Source organism: Pristis pectinata, chromosome 9, assembly GCF_009764475.1.
Source record: "Pristis pectinata isolate sPriPec2 chromosome 9, sPriPec2.1.pri, whole genome shotgun sequence".
NCBI lineage: Eukaryota > Metazoa > Chordata > Chondrichthyes > Rhinopristiformes > Pristidae > Pristis > Pristis pectinata.
This window is the reverse complement of record NC_067413.1, coordinates 94756210-94779402: the sequence shown is the minus strand read 5'-3', so window position 1 is coordinate 94779402 and position 23193 is coordinate 94756210. Positions and strand designations below refer to the sequence as shown.

At 40.3% G+C, this 23193-nt stretch overlaps 1 protein-coding gene across 1 annotated transcript in view; it reads left to right on the top strand.

Annotated features, from left to right (window-relative positions):
* Nucleotides 1-22976, top strand: part of dscc1 (DNA replication and sister chromatid cohesion 1) — a 42776-nt gene extending 19800 nt beyond the window's left edge. Inside the window, exons 6-9 of the mRNA XM_052023352.1 lie at nt 11839-11891; nt 13728-13885; nt 17137-17285; nt 22330-22976. Of these exons, the coding sequence (XP_051879312.1) occupies nt 11839-11891; nt 13728-13885; nt 17137-17285; nt 22330-22435 (466 nt within the window). The 3' untranslated portion in view covers nt 22436-22976. The remainder of the gene's footprint in view (nt 1-11838; nt 11892-13727; nt 13886-17136; nt 17286-22329) is intronic.
* The last annotated feature ends 217 nt before the right edge of the window (nt 22977-23193 follow it).

The window sequence follows — 23193 nt, the reverse complement described above, 5'->3', positions numbered from 1 at the left end:
GGTAAAGGTACAGTGAAAAACTTGCTTGCAGCAGCATCATGAGTACATAGGCTCAGACAACACACAGAACATAAATTATACAAGATTGAAGAAAAAGAGTGTGAAAAACACAATATTAGTGCAGCAAACTCAATTAGAAACAAGTCCATGGTAGATCAAGAGGTGGTCTGTAGTGTTCCGTTGCTGATGGCTGTAGGAAAGTAGCTGTTTTCCTGAACCTGGTGATGTGAGACTTCAGACTTCTAGCTGTAGCAACGAGAATAGGACATGACCCGGATGGGCCGTAAAGCAGCACCTCACGTAGATGCTTTTGATGGTAGGGAGGGCTATGACCGTGATGGACCGGGCTGTATCCACTGCTCCCTGCAGCTGTTACATTTTCCCTCATTATATTCCATTTGCCAGATCTTCCTGACCGACAACAGTGATGAATACAATTCCTTGAAATTTGCTTGATCTTTTCTAAATTTATTAGAGTCATAGAGTTGTTCAACATGGAAACAGGTCCTTTGGCCCAACTTCTCCATGAAGACCAAGATGCCTAGCTAAACTAGTCCCATTTGTGCGCATCCGGCCCATATCCCTCTAAATCTTTTCTATCCTTGTACCTATCTAAATGTCTTTTAAATATTGTAATCATACCCACCTCTTTGTCCTCTGTGTGGAAAAAGTTGTCCCTCAGATCCCTTTTAAATCTTTCCCCTCTCACCTTAAATCTATGCCCTCTAGCTTCAGACTCCCCTATTCTGGGGTGGAAAAAGACTGTGGCCTTCCACGTTATCTATGCTGCTCATGATTTTATATACCTCTTTGATGTGACCCCTCGACCTCCTACACTCCAGGAAAAAAATTCCCAGCCTCTCCTTACAACTCAAGCCCTCCAGTCCCGGTAACATGCTCGTGAATGTTTTCTGCACCCTTTCCAGCTATTTATGGCATCTGTACTCTGAAGTTTGTGATTTTTATGTGCTGATATTCATTGCACCAGCAGCGGATTTCTCATGTATTTTAATTGGTAAATTAAATTGTGTCTGGGGAAAAACTGTCTTCTGTTTTGCCTCTTTGAAAATAAGCAGTGTGCACTATCTGGCAAAGTTTTTGATATGTTCAGGAAGTGAGAATATTAATTACATGTTTATTGCTAAAAATGAGCTTTTTAGTTTACATTGTTTTCATACAGCCTCGTCCTTCCATTCCCAAATTAGAGTACTGGTGAATTCTGGAATTTGATCATGAAATGGAGCCCCTTGGGGCATGTGAAAGAGTTGTTTCAAGGGAAGAATCATAAAATTATAACAATATGTAGACACTGAGATTATGGCTATAATGATTGAATTAAGAATAAGAGACCTGATTCCTACTCTTTGCAAGAGGTGGGTTTGGGGGTTGGGGGGGGGAAGGGGATGCTGACTGCTGGGGATTGTTTGGAAGGATCTGGTCCAAGTGCTATTAACCGTGCATGACTGAAATTACACAAGTGCCTTGTAGTTCATTGCACATTGTTTAATGCCATTATGCACACCAAGGTTTTTCATGCGTTAATGCAGTGGACGCACACAGAACTTTATATGTAAGTTACTGACTTTACAAACCACGTGGTAAATCCCTGATTTCCAACTGATGAAAGTTTCATAAAAGTGGTATCACCTAGCACGCAAAAATGTGCCCCTACACAATTCATTTTCTAGCAGAGCATTTTTGAAAAATATGAACATCGACATAGTCTCGGGTGAGAGGTATGGTCATAAGTCTTGTTGCTGTAAGCATGTTACAGCAGGAAGAGATTTTCCAGATGCTTTATAAGTGTTCATCGTTTATTGATAATTGATAAAGAACTAATTATAACATTTACCCTTTACCTCTGGTGCTTGCTGACCTATCATGGCACAACCTTAATTTAAAATCTCTCTATAATCCCCAGCACTTCTTTAGTTTTGACTCTGTCCATGAAATTTATCACTTGGTGGCCGTACCTTTGGTTGCTTTGGGCCTAAACGGTGGGATCCCCTCCCTAAATCTCTCTTACTTCTCACCCTTTCTCTTTGGGATTATGCTTGGAATTGACTTCCAAGACAAAATTCTGGTGATCTGCACTTTGGCTCTGTCGAAATTTTTATTTGGTGACATCCTGTAAAGGGTTTATAAGCACTTCTGTGTTAAAGGCACAATATGTTGTTATTGATGATTTTTCTCAATCATATATATCTGTGGTGCTGAAGTAATACATACTCTGATAATCTTGCTGATGTCTGGTTCCATATTTGAAAGACATCAAGTAATATATTTACAGAATGTGAGTCCATGTATTTTGTTGTTCATGGTGAGTCAGAGAGAAAGCTGTTTTGCTGTCCCCATGGCAATGTGAATGGCTTTGCGCTAGTTTACCTTGTGCGTCAATACTGACAGGAAAAATAAGGTAATTAAAGTAAAAGCTTCCTTGATGGCGTAAAATAAGAAAGATGCTCTTGCTTTGTTGTGACACAACATATTTATATAATTAAGTGCACAATACTTTATCTTTGTTCCTATTCTCACCAACCCTGGGTAATTTCGATGTCGTATTCAAATCTTCTGTGAATGCAGTCTTTGGAAGAGGATCCTGAGTTTGTATGGTACTTTATCTTAACAAAATGTAAAAGCATTTTAACAAATCAATGTTTAACAATTTCTTGATAGCATGGGCTTTGTGGAGAGTTGTTCCAGGCAACTAAGAAATATGATGTAAAAATATTGGCTCTGATTTATCTGAATTCCTGAAATATAAGTCACTATACCATAGTTAAAGTTCCTGTATTTTATCAATCATATACTGAATTTCTCCAGTAAGATGTTGGATTTTCTTCCATATTACAACAGACTGGTGAACATGTGTATGCTACATTGGGGAAAATGACTTGCAGAGACTGATTGCTGTGTGCATAGTTCAGGAGAATCTTGCATTATTGTTTTGGCACAGATTTGTTATTGGTTTGGAGTTCAGATCCTTATGTTATCCTAAGATGTTATACAAAGTGCAATAAGTGCTTTTCCTCACCCTCAAGTTATGCTTATTATGTATAAATTTGGCCAAAGAGGTTTATTTCATCACAGGACTTGACACAAGACTTGAAAACCACAAATGAAGTGTGTAAGATGTGCTATTGAATATAGGCAGTCCCCGGGTTACATGAGGGTTCTGTAGCTACACATATCATATCACTCTACAGAGACTTGCTATATTTTCATTTCATTGAATAATCACCCTGACCATAATTAAACTAATGGAATTTGTATTGTATTCAGTTATTAATGAATGCCATGAAACATTTTATTATTGTAACTATTATAGCTTGAAAAATGCTTTAAAAATGTATGGAGAATTTGTGTAAAGTCAGATTTCTGTAAGTCAGGTTATTCATAATCTGAAGAGCCCCTCTACATTTCTGTTGCTATTACTGATGAATGCATCTTGATTTTGTTTTGTTTAACAGGTCATTACTTATTGTTATGAGGCAGAAATTACTTGTAAAAGTCTCTGTGGGACAGTAATCCATAAATAAAATATTGCAGATGCTGGAAATGTGAAATGAAACAAAATGCTGTAAATAATCAGCAGGTCAGATAGGGTCTGACAGATAGTGTCTTCCATTCAATGCTGCCCGACCTTCTGAGTGTTTCCAGCATTTTCTGTTGCTCAGTAAGGCTGCCATTGTTAAAAATATTATAATTATTCAGAAATCGTTATCTAATTGCATCCTATGACAAAAGTAAGAGTGAGTGGATGCAGTGTGGGGATGAAGAAATTTCATTCCAGAGATGGAGGAGAGTGAGGCACTCCTGCAGTGATGTTGTGGGGCTTAGGTGATGGCCTCCAGCAACCACACAAATGTCTTCCTTCATGCAAGATCTGATACCTCTGCCACCCAAAACATTGTGTACAGAAAAATCTGGAGATATCTCATAAGAAAGGAATTATTTTACCCTTTTAAGGAATAGAATAACAGTATACAGTCAATATAAGCTAGAGGCAGGGAGAAAGAATCTCAAATTTATTTTACATTTGAGCTCGGATTAAATTTACTTGTATACAAAGCAATAGGCAGCAGAATTTTTTATGTACTGTATATGACTTTTGCACATATTTCAGTAATTTGAAGAAGCTGTTGGGAGTTCACTTGGCAAGTTTCAGGATTGCAATTTGAAGAACTTTCTGCAGGTTTTATTTTCTCTCACCTCTCTTCACAAATCCCTGCTCCCCAACTCTACTTGGCACCAGACAACTGACCTCTGGCTCTGCAGTGGTGAAGCATGTCAAGGAAAGGTTTTCCAGTGTATTGAGATTACTCAAGTTTACAACATGTTGCAGTGCTGCAGAAATTCCTTGGGGAATGTCTGCTTTTGATTGCAGAGCATTCAGTTCCATTTGCAATTTTTTACAAAACAAAACTGTGCCAGCATTCAAAAATATCACTTCATGCCGGAATGTTGTACACATCTCATTTGGGGTACATCTGTGGCAAGCAGTGGCAATATCCTATTTTGAATCCTTCCAAACACCAGTCTCCTTGACTTCACCACCTGCCTGCATCTTAACTGACCAGCCACATAAATACTATGGCTACAAGAGCAGGTTGGAGGCTTGGCATCTGGAGATGAAGCATTTGCTTCCACATTTCTCCACATGTTTTCACCATGTACAAGACAAGTTGGATGTGTGTTGGAGTACTCTGCACTTGTCTGGATGGGCACAGTCCAACAAAATTTGGAAAGCATGACACTTCTGAGGACAAATCAAACTCAGTGTGGTGACGTTCCTTAATATTTACTCTGTCCCCCACCAGCACAAAGTGGCTGCAGAATTTATCATTTATGAGTCGCACACTGCTGTAAATCATCAAGCCTATTTTGACAGCACATCCCACGCCTGTGGTCTCCACCACTTTGAAGGAGATGGCAGCAGGCACATGAGAACCACCTCTAAGTCTCCTTAAGTCACAAACCAGCTTAACTTCAAACTGTACATTCGTCACCTTTAGTAGGTTTGCGGATGACACCAAAATAGGTGGTGTGGTGAACGGTGAAAATGGGTGTCTAAGGCTACATCAGGATCTAGATCAACTGGGAAAGTGTGCTGAGGAATGACAGATGGAATTTAACTCGGATAAATACAAAGTGATGCAGTTTGGGAAGTTAAACCAGGGCAGGACTTGCACAGTGAATGACAGGTCACTGGGGAGTGTTGTAGAACAAAGACCTAGGGTACAAGTACATTGTCCCCTGAAAGTGGTGACACAGGTACACAAAATGATGAAGAAAGCAGATGGCACTTGTGCATTCATTCGGGGTGGGGAAAGGCATTGAGTACAATACTTTGGACGTCACATACAGCCGTACAAGATCTTGATAAGACCGCACCTGGAATATCGTGTGCAGTTCTGGTTGCCCTACCATTGGAAGGATATGATTAAGCTTGTGAAGGTGCAGAACAGATTCATGAGGATGTTGCCAGGACTGGAGGGCTTAAGTTATAAGAAGAGACTGGATAGGCTGGCACAGTTTTCCGGAGCGAAGAAGGGTAAGGAGTGACCTTGTAAAATTATGAGAGGCATTGACAAAGTGATTGGTGACGGTCTTTTTTCCCATTGTCGGGGAATTTAAAACTAGAGGGCATAGGTTCAGGTCAGGGGGGAAACACTTAAAAGGGACCAGAATGGCAAGTTTATCACAACAGAGGGTGGTGGGTATATGGAACAAGCTGTCAGAGGAGGTCATGGAGACAGGTACAATTATAATATTTAAAAGACATTTGGACTGGTGCATGGGATAGGAAAGGTTTAGAGGGATATGGGCCAAATGCAGGCAAATGGAACTAGCACAGGAAGGCAGTTTAGTTGGCATGGATAAATGGGGTTGAAGGGCCTGTTTCCATGCTGTATGACTCTATGACGTTTGGGTAAGAGTTCTGGAACTCCCTCCCTAACAGGATTGGGTATGCTTTATAAAACTTGCCTTTGAGATAATAAAACAGAGGAAATATTTCAGATTGATGACCTTTCATCAGAACACCATAAAGGAGTTTCTTGTTGAAGGTTTTGGAGGAGGTAAATCTAAATGTCAACATCAGCATATTCCATAATTTTTAAATTAAATTTTTAAAAAAATTTACATTTTTAAAATTTTTAATTTTATTTACAGTGTGGTAACAGGCCCTTCCAGCCCAACGAATCTGCACCGGCCATTTTTTTTAACCCCAAATTAACCTACCTGTATGTGTTTGGAATGTGGGAGGAAACCGGAGCACCCGGAGGAAACCCACGCAGTCACGGGGAGAACGTACTAACTCCTTACAGACAGCGACGGGAATCAAACCCTGATCGCTGGCGCTGTAATAGCGTCGCGCTAACCGCTACGCTACCGTGTCAACAAACTATTTGAGTTCATTCCCACATTGCAGATAAAGAGTTAAAATTTCTCATCAAGGATGAAATAGTTTTATTTATAAATCATTTATCTGTATGAGCTTTGAACAAAGGCTTGTTGTGGTTGAGATGAATAGTCCAGACACTACTGAGGCTCTGCTTTAGGAAAAAAGGGAGGCAGACACTGCACATAAGCAATTGGGAATGAGTGAACCTCTTGATGACAACAAGAAGTGTAGGAATGCACTTAAGAGAGAAGTTAGGAGGGCAAAAAGAGGGTATGAGAAGGATCTGGCAGGCAAGGCGAGGAAAAATCCCAAGAGATTCTGTAGGTATATTAAGAGTAAAAGGGTGGCTAGGGAGAGAATAGTCCCCCTAAAGATCAGCATGGCCATCTCTGTGTGTGGAACCAAAGGAGATGGGAGAGATTTTTAATGAATATTTCTCAAGTTTTACTGTGGAGGAAATGATGGAGGCTAAGGAAATGGGAGAAATGAGTGGTGATTTCTTGGACCACATACAAATTAGCAGGGAGGAAGTATTGGAGGCCTTAAAGTGCGTTAAGGTGAATAAATCCCCAGGACCTGAACTGGTGCATTCTTGGACCTTGTAGGAAGCTAGAGAAGAAATTGCGGAGACCCTCGCAGAGATTTTTGCTTCATCTCTGGCCACAGGTGAAGTTTCAGAGGACTGGAAAGTGACTAATGTGGTACTATTGTTTAAAAAGGGGAGCAAAAACAAGCCACAAAACTACAGGCTGGTGAGTCTGACGTTGGTGGTGGGTAAGTTGTTGGAGGGGATTCTGAGGGACAGGATCTATCAATATTTGGAGAGACAGGGTCTGATTCAGGACAGTCAGCAAGGCTTTGTGTGTAGGAAGCCTTATCTGACAAATCTCTTGGAGTTTTTCGATGAGGTAACCAGGAGGGTTGATGATGGTAATGCAGTGGACGTTGTTCATATGCACTTCAGCAAGGCCTATGACAAGGTCTCTCATGGCAGGCTAGTCTGGAAGGTTAGATCGCAAGGGATTCAGGGGGAGATAGCGGATTGGATTCATAACTGGCTCAGTGACAGGAAGCAGAGGGTGGTGATCGAGGGTTGTTTCTCAGACTGGAGGCCTGTGTCTAGGTGTGTGCCACAGGGGTCGGGGCTGGGACCTTTGTCGTTTGTAATTTATATAAATGATTTGGATGTAAATGTAAAAGGCATAGTTAATAAATTTGCAGATGACGCTAAAAAAGGTGGTGTTGACAGAAGGTTATGAAAAATTACAGGGAGATCTTGATCAGCTAGTTAGGTATGTGGGCTGAGGATTGGCAAATGGCTTTCAATCCAGATAAATGTGAGGTATTGCATTTTGGGAGATCAAACCAAGGTAGGACTTGTACAGTGAATGGTAGGGCCCTGGGGAGTGTTATGGAACAGAGGGATCGAGGAGTGCAAGTGCATAGTTCGCTGAAAGTGGTATCACAGGTAGATAGGGTGGTGAAGAAGGTGTTTGGCATGTTGGCCTTCCTCGGTCGGGGCATTGAGTATAGGTGTTGGAAAATTATATTGCAGTTATATAAGATATTGGTGAGGCCTCACTTGGAGTATTGTGTACAGTTTTTGTCACCCTGTTATAGGAAAGATGTTATTAAACTAGAAAGAGTGCAGAAAATATTTAACAGGATGGTGCCTGGACTTGGGGGCCTGAGTTACAAGGAGAGGTTGCACAGACTAGGACTTTATTCCCTGGAACGTAGGAGATTGAGGGCTGACCTGACACGGGTATATAAGATCATGAGGGACATAGACAGGGTGCAAGCACATCGTCTTTTCCCCAGGGAATGGGTGCTAAAAACAAGAGGGCATAGGTTTAAGGTCAGAGACAAGAGATTTAAAAGGTACATCAGGGGCAGCTTCTTCACGCAAAGCGTGGTGTGTATTTGGAATGAGCTGCTAGAAACTGGTTGAGGCGGGCACATTAGCAACGTTTAAAAGCCATCTAGATAAATACATGGATAGGCGAGGTTTAGAGAGCTATGGGCCAAACTTGGGCAGAGGGGACTAGCTCACTGGGCAACACAGTCGGCATGGACAAGTTGGGCTAAAGGGCCTGTTTCCATGCTGTATGACTCAATGAGTTGTACCATAGTGCTGTACTAAGTTACTTGAATGATCTATGAAGAGTTTGTCGCTGGGGATCTGAACCCCATTTGTTCCTTCAGTTGCGACCATCTTGGAAAAAGGAAGTATGCTGAAGGTGGGGCACTGGAGAGGGAAGAATAGAACTTAGAATTTAGAAATTGGTTTAGTGCTATATGATTCAATTACAATGCAAAATCTATCGTAAAGGATAATAAGGAACCTTAACAGGAGTTGCTCAGAATTTCCATCTGGATCCTCTGTGTGTGATGCGCTAAGATAGGAGGGATCCTGGATATATGCAGTGGCATCCAGCAATCTTAACTGCATGCCTGGGCACCTCTTCTGCTATTTTTATGTTTGCATGCATGGTACATGAACCTATCCATCCAAGTGCCAACTTTGGATCAGATTAGTTTATTGTCATATACATCAGGGTGCAATGAAATTCCTTGCTCACGTGCTCATAATAATACAGCGACAAGCGCAAAGTATGGCGGTGTAAAGTGACAATAACAGGAAAGGTAGAATTAGGGGTTTGAAATCATGGCAGCACCACCAGGAAGAGGATGTGTTTTCAAGATCTCTCCTCCCCACCCCCCCCCCCCCCGTCTCCAGCCACTCTTCCGCAATGCCGCCTGCCCCAGACAACCAGTTTCTAGCTCCTCAATGACAAAGTATGTGAAGGAAAGGTCTTGAAGTACCTTGAGGCCTAGTTGGCTGTGCACAACGCCTTGGGTCTTGTGCCTCACTGAATATTGCACCAGTGGCTTCTTGAACAAAAATTTGTTGACCTATCATGCCCTACAAATTCTAGGTCTAAATATTTATTCTGTGGGTGTAATGCACTGGTTAGTTTTCATTTAAATCATCAGCTAGTTGAATCCCCATGAAGAACTGACGATATAATTTATAAACTTGTGCTGCAATAGTGAAGTGCTAGACTATTTTTTCTGTTGCTTGTCAGTGTATCAACACAGATTAGTTATGGTTGGTTGCTTTGTAAGTTAAATGCTCTTTATTACATTTTGAAGAATAAAGCACAATTCATTTCCTTATTTATTACTCACATACATACAGTCTGACTTTAGAGTAGTTGGTGTAAACTAATGTAGAGATTGCCCATTTAAATCCTAAATGACCTGGTACTGATCATTCTGGAGTGCTGGTTTTGACTGAGAAATAAAAAAATGGCAGGTGTAATATTTACTTTTTATCATCGATTAAGCCTTGTTGTGACATTGTTCATATGGCTATCAAAAGTCAAGGATCATGTGTATCAGTCAGTTGCAGGACCCTTTGACCCATTACTGGATGTAATAGTGCAGTTTGCCATTAAATTTGCATCCAATTTATAGTCATGCTTTTGTGTGTGTTGCTGAAGAATGGCTTCATCTCACTTTGGTTGCCACTCGTATCTTTCTTGAGTTTCAGTATTACTTTATGCTCCTACTCTTAGCTCCAGACCCTCTGATTTGTCTCTTTCCATGCAGTCATCTCCCTCTTATCCAGCTTTGCTACAAGTCCCTAATCTGATAATTTATCCACTGCTTTGGACAAATTTATACACTCTGGATCCGGTACATTTTTTCTGTTTTTTTAATTTTCTCAAAGAAATCTTTTTTTTTATTGGCTGACATAACCATACGTTTAGAAAGCCATAACCCTGATTAACTTGCATTTCACCCTGTATTATGGAAACAACTTAACAGTCGCTAACGGAAATTCATAGTTTATCTGTTTCTTCTTTTGAAGAGTTGTGCAGTAATTTCGGTACTGGAGTCTTCAAGCAGTTTATTTTTAAAGAATTCTGTCAAATGGCAGTTACAGTACCTGCTATTACTTCCTTGGCTTTTGGTGGGTGGAAGCTATCATTGCGTTTTATGTCCCTTCAGATTCACTAACTTTATGCTATTTCTTTGTGAATAAAATGCTCTGTGTACGTTGGCTTTATTTTGGCTTTGTAATCGATTGATCAATTCCCTCTCAGAAAACTGAAGCAAATTATTTATTTACATCATTGCCCTTCCCTTGCTTCCCACTGCTAGCTTACCTTTTTATTACTACAAATTGCTGCCCCTAACTTGTCTATTCTCTTGTTGCTAATGTGCCCATGAAAATTCTTTGTAATTTTGTTTTCAGGAAAGATTTTTCGCATACACACTGACCTTTCCAATCTTCCTTTGTTTTGGTAGTTGTTCTGTTTTCTTTCTCAGCTTTTCTAATGATTCCTCTGAATCCTGTTCCAAATATAATCTTTCTTCCTTAGTCAACCATGGAACCTCTGCCTTCAATGATATCCATATTTTTTTTAAAGTTTCTGTTTGATAATGCCTTTGTGAAGCACCTTTTGATATTTTCATATGTTGGAATAAATAAACACAGAAAATGTTAGAAATACTCAGGCAGCCAGTATTGTTGATGAAAAGTCATTGACCTGAAATATCAACTCCATTTATCCCTTTCCACAGTTGCTATCTGACCTGCTGGCTGTTTCATTTTTTTTAAAAAGATTCAGATTTCCAAAGTCAATAGGTTTTTTTTAACCTTCTGATATAATTGGAAGCTATTTTAATTATGAACCCTTTCCAAATTTGGCATGTGCCCTTTGACCCTCACCAATTTTTATCGATGCACCATAGAAAGCATCCTATCCAGGTGCATTATGGCTTAGTATGGCAACTGCTCTGCCCGTGACTGCAAGAAACTGCGGAGAGTTGTGGACACAGCTCGGCACATCACGGAAACCAGCTTCCCCTCCATGGACTCTGTCTACACTTCTCGCTGCCTCGGTAAAGCAGCCAACATAATCAAAGACCCCACCCACCTTGGACTTCTCTCTTCTTCCCTCTCCCATTGGGCAGAAGATACAAAAGCCTTAAAGTACATACCACCAGGCTCAAGGACAGTTTCCATCCCACTGTTATAAGATTATTGAACAGTTCCCTAGTACGATAAAATGGATTCTTGACCTCACAATCTACCTCGTTATGACCTTGCACCTTATTGTTTACCTGCACCTTCTCTGTAACTGTAACACTTTATTCTGCATTTTGTTATTGTTTTACCCTGTACTACCTCAGTGCACTGCTGTAATGAATTGATCTGTATGAACAGTATGCAAGACAAGTTTTTCACTGTACCTCGGTACATGTGACAATAAAAAACCAATTTACCATTTTAAAAATATTTTCCATGCATAGATTGACAGTTTGAGGGTTTTACTGATTAATCTGAGCCATGTCTATTTTATCTAACTCAAGATTTATTTACCATAATAAGCTAACTGGTTATGCTTTTCCTCCAACAGGGAAATGATAGAACATTGCCTGAATTGTTATGGCAAACCATATACGAGTGAAGGTAAGACAAGGCTCTTATAGGTCCTATGTACAAAAATCATTTGCAAATAATAATTTGGTTTTTAACATTGAAATTTACTGTTGTGTGTGTGTGTTAAGCTGGTCCAATCAACTACATTTATGTCAATCACTTTCTTCTGATTTTCTTCCCATAATGCTCCTCTAAGCTACAGTGCAAATATCAACAGTTTGTTTGATCACTGAGAGTATAATGTTCATCCGTAACTCTGATTTGACCCAAAGTCAATTTGCAATTATTTCATGACCAGTGAACATGAAGTGATTGATCCTTTCATTTTTTTTACACCAAGGGTTGCTGAAGGACATTTTAACATTGTCTGTGCTGTTCTGCTTGAAAGTTGCTAACTAAATATAGGCCAATAATCAAATGACACTTTTCTTTTGTAACTCACTCCTACATCCCTTGTTGTATTTGTCTGATGATACTTCGAGCAGAATTCTACTTTTATAATTTGTAATAGTCAGGCGTGGTACTTTCTAGGCTCTTGTATTCCTGTGCAACTGTCCAGAAGGAAATATCTGAGGAAAAACTATATCTTCAAAAGTTTCCTTCTGACTTCACTTCCTTTACATAAACTGCTGCACTGCAACAGCTCAGCTAGCAGTGAACCTTCCAGTAATTTAGCTGAGATCTTTCTCATTATGTTCCCTTCGCTGCATCAAGAGCATGGATGTTCCTTGATGATGTAGTTCGAAACTGGCATCTCACCATGAGTGAATCAGGAGATAGCTGGGCTTTGAACTTTTGGTTATGGGACCGTTGTCTTAGTGTACAGTATGCTGCTTTCGCAGTTTGGCCTGTGTGCCTCTCTGTTGTAGCTTTGCACGATTCTGAGCACATTTTTGGGTGCCAGTCCTGTTGACCTCACAGTCAACCTTGTTATGACCTTGCACCTTATTGTCTGCATGCACTGCACCTTCTCTGTACCTGTAACACTTTATTCTGCATTCTGTTATTGTTTTACCTTGTACTACCTCAGTGCACTGTGTAATGAATTGATCTGTATGAACGGTATGCAAGACAAGTTTTTCACTGTACCTCGGTACATGTGACAATAATAAACCAATACCAATGTGTTTCATGTTAAGGCAAGGACTGTGGTTGATCACTTGGCATGAAGGTGATGCAGCAGTCAGACCATAATGTTACATAATGTGACACCGTGTAATACGATTGCCAATGGCTCACAGCCACACCATTTTGTATAATGGGATTCTTGCATCTTAGATAGAGGCCCATTGGACCATCAGGCCCACGCCAGTTCCAGAAATAGTGATCTTTGTCTCAGTTCCCAGCTCCTTCTTGTCCTTCCCTCATGTATCTGATAGTTGCCTTTTAAAAGTTAATCTACTTCATGACTGCCTGCTGCTTAAGAAAAGGTTTTCCCTTGTGTTATCCCAGCTCTTCTCCCGATCACACTAAATCTCTATCATCTAGTTCTCCTCACTTTTTCTTACGTAGCTTAGACTCTTTGTGATTCCAAATGCCTCCAACAAATTGCCTCTTGACCTCCTTTGCTCCAAGGGAACAATTCGAGCTTCTTCAGTTAGTCCGTGTAACTTGGGTCCTTCAACCCTGAAATCATTCTATGAGTTTTTTTTAGGGATAAAGTTTTTGGTCTTGGATGTTGGACTATTTTTTCTAGACCTGATATCATTTGACACTAAGTAGGTACTGTAGATCCATCAAAACTGAGTCCTTGCATCTGGATTTATACCATCATCTATTTGGTTAATGTATTATCTTGTCTGTGTGTACGTGAACCCTTTTGGAACACATGTTCTTAACTTACAAAATGCTCTACTTGATTTTTAGCAGGGGAAGTTTTTTATGCCTTGAGTGAGGATGAAGTCTGCAAGTCTACTGCACTGATGCTATTACAAAATGCTGTAAAGTTCAATCTGTCAGAGTTTGAGGAGGTGTGGCAGCAGAGTGTACCTGAGGGTATGTCAACAAGACTGGATCAACTCAAGGTAAAAATTCCTTGAATAGTTGCCATTCTGTTTAACACTTGATATGCTGATGTTTATCTATATGGCCCTGTGTCAGTTGGGCAACTCAATCTTATCTCCAGTGTATTATCCTTTTAAGATATTTGCTCAGACATCACTTTGATTATACACCCAAACCAGCTGAAGGATGAGAAAGGATCCAGCTCCCATAGTGTTGCTTGTGAGTAGGAATCAGCGAATTCTTCATCCCTGGCTGCTTTCTGTGCAGTGGAGTCTAAAGGAAAAATCATTCAAAAATTGCGGATGCTGACAATCTAAAACAAAGCAGAACGTGCTGGAGGTACTCAGCAGGTCAGGCAGCATCTCTGGGAAGAGAAACAAAGGTAATGCTACAGGTGGAAGATCTGTGGTGCCTAGATAACCAGGCCCACATGAACATGAGATAATTGCCATATTTAAGTATTTTTTTAAAGGTTTTTTTAAATGTCTAATTGTTCATTTGGTCCTTTTCATCAAAAATCTTGATAGCTAATTCTGATGAGAAATCGTCAACTTGAAACATTAACTCATTTTTTCTTTCCACAGATGGTGCCTGTCCTGTTGAGTACTTCCAGCATTTTTTTTTGTTTATTTCAGATTTCTAACAGCTGCAATTTTTTGCTTTTCATTTTCTTGGACCCTTCTCCTGACGTTACTTTAGCTCTACACTCAGTTGCTTTCAACAGGTTTCTTCTGCAGTTCCTAGCTTTTGTTCTCATTTAGTTCATGTGGTACAGAGTTCTTTTAACCCTTCACCCCTCCCCATTTCCTTCATTTCCCTCAGTTCTTTGACAGTATTGTTACCTCATATCGGACAGATTGCTTGTGGTACATTTGCTGGTATAAGAACTGTTAAAACTGTCTTTCTGTCACTAAACCCATTAGTTTGAAGAACAGATTTGTTGATATGTCTTAATGCCTGGTTTGTCTGTGTGTTGTTTGAAATAATAAGAGGCAGTACATAAGTTAGGCTCTCGCATATCATAGAGATTACCATGGAGACGGTGAAATCTGCATGCTGCTCTGCAGGCAATTGCTCCCACTATTACTTAGGTTTGAGTCCTCTGAATAAATGTAACCAGAATTTGAATTTGTTAGCAGTCACTGTGTGCTCTATAGTGCTGGTACTTTCTATGAATCGCGAATGATAAATAGTCAGAAAACAGGCTATGTGTTTTATTTTGGCAAAAAAGCAAAAAGTTCTTCCAAAGTTTGGAAGAAGATAAGAAAAAGAAGCATGGTAGGCCAATCAGCCCCTGCTCCTGACACCCCTGTAGTTCTAATGTGTCTCCAGCTCTGCCTTGAATATATTCAATGACTCTGCCTCTGCAGTTCTCTGGTTAGAGAATTCCAGAGATTCAAGACCATCTAAGAGAAGGATCTTAAGATCTTAAATGGATGACCCTTTATTCTGAACTCTGCCTGTTACTTCTACCACTAAAGGAAATATCCTCTCAGCATCTATCCTGTCAACCCTCCTCTGATTCTTTCATGTTTCAATAAGTTCCTCTCTCGTTCTTCTCAATTTCATTGATTATGGGCACAGTCTGCTCAACCCCTTTATCCAAGAAATCAACCGAGTGAACCTTCTCCGCACTGGTTTAAATGTGCATAGATTCTTCCAAAACTACACAGTGCTCTAGCTGCTTTTTTTTTAAAAGCTTTTTCTTCTCAAACAAAGCACAGAATGTTCAAGAACCAGAGACTTTACCAGAAGTCAGGAACTTGAAACACAGTACTTAATGAAACAAAATATGGCAACAAAAATAGCAGCACAAATTAATATAATCAGTGTTTTCTGTTTTAATCTACATTTGTGTTCATTTTTTTTTCTGTTCCTGAAAGGCATTGACTCTTCTGGAACATTGCACCTTGAGGATAACACTCTCTGCAGCAACTAGTTGAAGTGGGCATTCAGCTTTGGCTGTGAATGTTGGCAGCACATTCAATCTGCAGCGACATCACATTTAACCTTCCCTGCTTCCAGAAAGGTGACAACTCCGCCCCACTTAGCTCCTAACCATTCCCTACTTTGTGTCCCTCCATCAGCCAGGGAGCAGATCTATTTTAAACTCCTGTATCACTGGCCTTGCTGAGATCTCTAAACCAGCCAAAACTCTGGACAAGGTCTTTATTGGTCTATATTATTTATCATAACGTTGTGCGGTGCTTCAAACAGTAGAGCTTCAGACCAATAACTGAAGTGAACGGTGGCAAAAGGTACAGATTACTGTGTGGGGGAACGCACTTCCCTTCAGCTACTTACTGAAGTGTTGAAGCAGTAAAAGAACGGTGCTTCCTAGAGGGCTTGATTCAACAGAATGCTCAGCTGTGTTCCTGACAGTAGGAAATGTCAGCTGACAAATTGAAATTATGTATTTTGAAAGTTCATCTAATAGAAAAATACTCAACAAAGTGAGTCCTTGATTTATCAAAGTGATGATTTATTAGAAAACATTTTGTTAAAAATATTTTGTAAATTGAAAAGACTGGGCAGAATGCAATATGGGTATTTTGGTGCATTGAACTCCTGTGCACGAAAAGTGGTGTTCTATTTGTTAAAGTGAAATTATAGTTTCATAAATTAAAGATGTGTACCCCAAAAAGTCAATGCTATTGTGGTGAAAATTCATAACTTGGAACTACTGAATAAGGAAACTTGGTCTCAGCCTCTGCTGAATTCCTGATTTCAGATGCAGCCGTAAGGTAATGCCATATCCTGGCAAAAGTACAGGAAGATGATTGAGTAGGGAGTGTTTTTGAGATTACTTAACTTTTTCTCTTCTAGGATACAATAACTTGCGTCGAGCTGTTGCACTATGAATGTCAGCAGTTCTTTTCATCCCCACCGAGAATGAAACCTGAGCCCAGTCCTGTGCTCACCCATGAGCAGGAACTGTAGCTCACCTACTTCCCCTCCTAGGTCAGTAATGATGAGATCAGCAGAACTCCTCATCAGATACTTTGTTCTGTAGCAGTTCCACAATGAGGAGCATTTGCTTAATGGATTCTTGGGAACTTGAGTCCATTTGGACTGCTGAAAGCTATTTTGACAGCTGACTAATATACTAGAGTAGAGTGTTTTGCTGTCTTCATGGTGTGTGCTTTAAATTTAGTTTTAGGCAGTGAACCTTAGCTAAAGTTTGATAAGTGGTCTGTCATCATCCAATTGCGAATGAAACTGCTTTTAAAATTCACATTCTTGCACACCATTTGCTTTATCTACTATGTAGGGTGTTGCTCTTGTGGATAGAAATTCAAGGCCTCAAGTGATTTCCCAGTTAAATGTGGAGGATCTGTCAGAGAACATACAGGATCGTTTCAACAGTCTCTTTAACATCAGGGAGAAATGGACAGAAGAAGATATTGCTCCATATATCCAGTGAGTATTTTTGATACTGACCTTGTGTTGTCTCTTGCTGTTTTTATTGCTAATTGATGAACTCTGAACATATTGCAAAGGCTGCAGTGAGGATATTTGGACTCTGCAACAGGATACAGATAGGTCAAGTGAGCGGGTAAAAGCTTGGCAAATGGAGTTTAATGAAAGGAAGTGTGAGGTCATGGACTTTGCTAAAAGGAATTAAAAGGTAGTCTTGCTCCATTATTTAAATAGAGAGACACTGCAAGTGGGTGGACTACAGAGGGATCTCAGTGTTCTTGTGCATGAAACACCAAGTTAGTATACAGGCACAACGGGTATTGAGGAGGGCAAATGGCATATTGGCATTTATTGCAAGTGCTTTAGAAACAGAGAAGTATTGTTATAGTTGTATAGGGTATTAGTGAGGTTATACCTGGTGTACTGTGTACAGGTTTGATCCCTTTACTTCGGAAGGGATATATTAACATTGGAACTAGTCCAGAAGAGATGCATATGGGTAATTCCTGGGATGAAAGGGTTGTCCTACCAAGAACAGCCAAAAAATATATCTGTTTGCTTTAGAGTCTGGAAGAATGACAGGTGACAGTATTGAGGAATATAAGATCCTAAAGGGATATGACAGAGTAGATTTCAGAATCAGGTTTATTATCACTGACATATGACGTGAAATTTGTTGTTTTGTGGCAGCAGTACAGTGCAAAGACATAAAATTACTGTAAACTACAAAAATAGTACAATATAAAAAAGGAATAAGGAGGTAGTGTTCATGGGTTCATGGACCATTCAGAAATCTGATGGCAGAGGGGAAGAAGCTGTTTCTGAATCGTTGAGTGTGGGTCTTCAGGCTCCTGTACCTCCTCCCCGATGGTAGTAACGAGAAGAGGGCATGTCCCGGATGGTGAGGGTTCTTAGTGATGGATGCCGCCTTCTTGAGGCACCACCTCTTGAAGAAGTCCTCGATAGTGCGGAGGGTTGTGCCTGTGATGGAGCTGGCTGAATCTATAACACTCTGTAGCCTCTTGCAATCATGTGCACTGGAGCCTTCGTACCGGGCTGTGATGCAACCAGTCAGAATGCTCTCCTCCATACATCTACAGAAATTTGAAGGAGTCTTTGGTGACATACCAAACTTCCTCAAACTCCTAACAAAGTAGAGCCTCTGGTGTGCTTCTTTGTGATTGCATCAATGTGTTGGGCCCAGGATAGATCCTCTGAGATGTTGATGCCCAGGAACTTGAAGCTGCTCACCCTTTCTATCACTGACCCCCTCAATGAGGACTGGTGTGTTTTCACCCGACCTCCCCTTCCTGAAGTCCACAATCAATTCCTTGGTCTTGCTGATGTTGAGTGCGAGGTTGTTGTGACACCACTCAAGCAGCTGATCCATCTCACTCCTGTACGCCACCTTGTCAAGATCCTACCAAGAACAGTGGTGTCATCAGCGAATTTATAGATGCCATGTGAGCTGTGCTTAGCCACACAGTCATGAGTGTAGAGAGAGTAGAGCAGTGGGCTAAGCACACATCCTTGAGATGCACCTGTGTTGATTGTCAGCAAGGAGGAGATGTTATTACCGTTCCACACTGACTGATTTTGAGGTGTTTCAACCAATAGGAGAGTCTTGAATGAGAGGATGTAGTTACAAGAGCAGGGGAGAATCATTTAAAGCTGAGATGCATGGGAATTTTTTCTTGTGGAGATTGGCATATCTCTGGAATTTTTTACTCCAGGAGGTTGTGGAGGTAAGATCAGTGGAGGTATTTAAAGAAGTAGAGGTTCTGAGAAACTAGCACCGAGAAGAGGAGCTAAGGCCTGGGGCCGATTAGCCATGATCAAATTGAAGGACAAGGCCTTCTGCTCCTATTTTCTTGTATTCTTCATACTTATTACAAAAATATATCCAGATGATTACAGTTCATTTCACCCAGCAATTCTATCTTCTAGAGCTGTGGTTCTAGAAGTTGGGGGTATTTTTCCTGCCATTTATTGTAACTGCTTTTTACATCTTTGCTCACTCAGATTGCTCCCACTGACCTCAATTATTTTTCGGGGACGAGCTCTCAGCTTCTGTCTCAACTCTCTTGTTGCCCCTATTTCATAATTTTTTTTTTAAATCTTTTTTAAAAAGTTTGAACACTGCTCCAGTGCCTCTCAGATGAGTGGTCCACAGGAGTGTAGGATCTTTGGCCCATCTGCTGTTCATTTCCCAACATCTCCCATTGAGCTCGTATTGTCATTTTATTCTTAACCAACCACAGGACCTGTAGCAGCATCAGGCAAACTTGAAAATGAGGTGATAACCTACAACTAAAATCTGCCATGTCCAGTTGAACCTCTTAACATGAGGACAAGGCTGTGTCAATGCCCCATTATCTATGATGGTGGAGTCAGGCACGTGAATGTAAAAGGCAGGCCTGCAGCACTCTCATCCATCCTCAGCCTGAAGCACCTGGGTGAAGGATCCATCCCGGTTTCTTCTTGAGGTCCTCATTACTGCAGATATCAGTCTTGAGTCACTTTGATTCACTCCATATCTTATCAGGAAATGACTAAGCATTTGGGTGCAGCAAAGGTTAAGACCACATCTCAGCTGCAATATTTAGTACTTGTGACCCAGAACTAACCATGCCTTCATCCAAGCTATCCAAGTACGGCTGCGAAACTGAAGAACCTATTCCGTTAAGTGGTTTTGAACAAAAAAAGTGGCTACAGAGATACGCGATGCAAATAGTGACAATCTTCCAAAGTTCCTTAATTTCTGGAACAATCCCATCAAATTCAATGATAGCAAATCTAACACCACTCTTAAGATAAGATATCTTTATTAGTCACATGTACATCGAAACACACAGTGAAATGCATCTTTCACGTAGAGTGTTCTGGGGGCAGCCCGCAAGTGCCGCCACACTTCCGGCGCCAACATAGCATGCCCACAACTTCCTAACCTGTACGTCTTTGGAATGTGAGAGGAAACCAGAGCACCCAGAGGAAACCCACACAGTCACGGGGAGAACATACAAACTCCTTACAGACAGCGGCTGGAATTGAACCCAGGTGGCTGGTGCTGTAATAATGTTACGCTAACCGCTATGCTACCATGCCTGACCAAGTATAGCTTCAAGTTCTATAGACGAGTTAACCTGATATCAGTTGTCAGTAAAATGCTGGAATCCATTAATAAGAGTGTGGTAGCACGGCACTCAAAAACTTGTGATATGATTTAGACAGAGTCAACATGGTCTTATAAAGGGAATATTGTGTTTGACAGGTTTTGAAGATGTCACTAGCAGAATACACAGCAATACTTGATAAAGGAACAAGTGAAAGGTTGTCACATAAAATGAGGGCTCATGGATTTGTGCTGCATGTTAGCACAAATGGAGGATTGCTTAAAGGACAGTAAATGCCAAAGAGGTCTTTACAGGCTGTTCCTGGGTTATGAATGCCTGACTAACGGACACCCTATATATGAATGAGCTCCCATAATATTAAATCCAAAATTCTGATTAATGTATAAATGTTCGTTCCTATGAACTAAGGCAGCTAGGGAGTTTAAACTCCTGTTAAACCTCAAATAAGAAGTGAGTATGAACATTGGTGACCATGAAATTAATGAAGAGTTGCAAAAATCTTTCTGGTTCATTGATGTCCTGCAGAGAAGGAAATCGCTTTCCTTGCCATTTTGGCCTGCATGTGACTCTCTGTCACCATTTGTTGACTCTTGACTGCAGTTAGGAATGAACAACAAATACTGTTTTGCCACTGAGGCCCAGTTGCTGCAAATGAATGTACCCACAAAAGACTATGGGACCAATTGAAAAGACAAATGATGTGTTGCCTTTATTTGGAAGTGAGTTGGAGTACAGGATTAAGGAAGTCTTTGTAAAGCTACACCTGGAGAACTGTGTGCTGTTTTCATCTCTGCTATTAGGAGGAGGCCCATGTTTTGGAAGACTTGTAGTGTATTTTCACAAGATTTGATTCTCAGGATGAGACTATTGTCCTTTAGAGGTTAGATTGAGTAGGATTGGCTCACTGAAGTATGGTTGAGAGATGATCTTTTTGCGATCTACAAGATTCTGAGAGAGATGGATAAGATAGATGTCTGGAGTCTGGTTCTTTGGCCTGCAGAATTTAGAACAAGAGGGCATAGTCTCAGAGTAAGGGGTTGGCTCTTAATATTGAGCTGAAGAGAAGTTTAATTGTTCAGATGGTTGTGATTTTTTTGGATTTCTTTATTCCAAAAGATGTAAATGCTGAATCAAAGAGTACAAGGTTGAGATTAATAAATGTTTGAGTACCAAAGGATCAGGATATGATAATCAGACTGGAGAGTGGACAAGGTACAGGATCAGCCTTGATCTTACTGTGTGATAGACCAAACTACTGCTCCTTCTAATGTTTTTGCTGCCCACAAGAAGCAGGCTACAGCCAATCAGACCACTTGTCACTCCTTGTAGCCAAACATGGACAAAGGTGTCATCAACAGTGAGAAAAATGTCATTGTCTGTTTCACATCAAGTGAAACAGATCAAGAATAGGTGATCCACTTTCAGTCTGAGAAGGAAGGTGATGAAAGCAATATTTATAATTATTTATTGAAAGGTAAAATATAACGAATATTTTCTCCATTGTATTAAAAGTTTCTATGTCTGAAATTAAATTGTGAAGAATACTGACTGTGCTGAACCTTCCAGTGGGTTCATTTAACAGTTGCTCAGTGATCCACAGAATTCCCCCTGTTGTCTTCATGGAGATGGAGAGGCCCAAATTGCTGATTCTACAGAAAATATGCTGAAAAGTTAGCAGTAACTCTTTAATTGGTAGACTTGTAAGCTTATTCCAGATGGTAAATGGGGCCTGAATCTCGCCATAATATACTGTACATAAATCTTATTCCACATTTGTTTCACTCCCTCGAAGCTAATTCAAAGCCTTATAAATATAAGAAAATATGGATTTTTGCTTAGTACCATTTGATGTCTTTGGAGACTTTCAACCTTTTTACAACTACTTTTTGTTCTATTTCTCACTTCATTAGGGGTTTATGTGGAGAAAAACAGACCATTGGGTCTCTACTGACCAAATATGCTCGTTCATCTCTGCAGAATGGTGTGAAAGTTTTCAGCTCAAGAAGGCCAGTTTGAAGGTGAAATAGAACACACAAAACCCATCAGAAAGATGTGCATCAAATATCACAAGTGCTTGTGTTCCTCCTCAATCTTCCATGGTTATGGAATTTTAACATTCATTCTTCCTTAGAACTGTGTTTATTTTTCTGGAAAACATGATAAAGAGGCAGAATATGTTCTTGATATGGTGACAAAAATAAAAGTTACACCACTATTAATTATGTCAAGGAGCAGGTGGGTACTTTGAACTTTTATCCCGGATTGCAAAAAAAAACTTGATGAAGTTTATATTTCTTTATTGCACTTTCTAATCTGCACAATTATGCCAATTTGTATATTTGACAGTGGTTGCTTAATGAGTACATTATTTGACACCAGCTGATCATGGATTATTGCATTGTAGTGCATGGCAATATAAGGTGTTCTAAAGTCCATTTACATCTGAATTTGTTTGTTTAATAAAGTAAAAAATGCTTTCTGGGCAAGCATTCTGACTGATATGATTCCATTGCTCTCCCAAGTTTTTTTTAGTGAAAAGTCAACCAAATTATTGATGGACTGTGAATGACCTCGAATCGGAGAGCCATTGAGCACAGAAACAGACCCTTTTGGCTCACCTTGTCCATGCCGACCATGATACCTCCCATTTGCCTGCATTAAGCCCATATCCCTCTACACCTTTCCTGTCTAAGTACTTGCCCAAATGCCTTGGAAACATTATAATTGTATCTGCTTTTACCACCTCCTCTGGCAGCTCATTCCAGATAAGCACC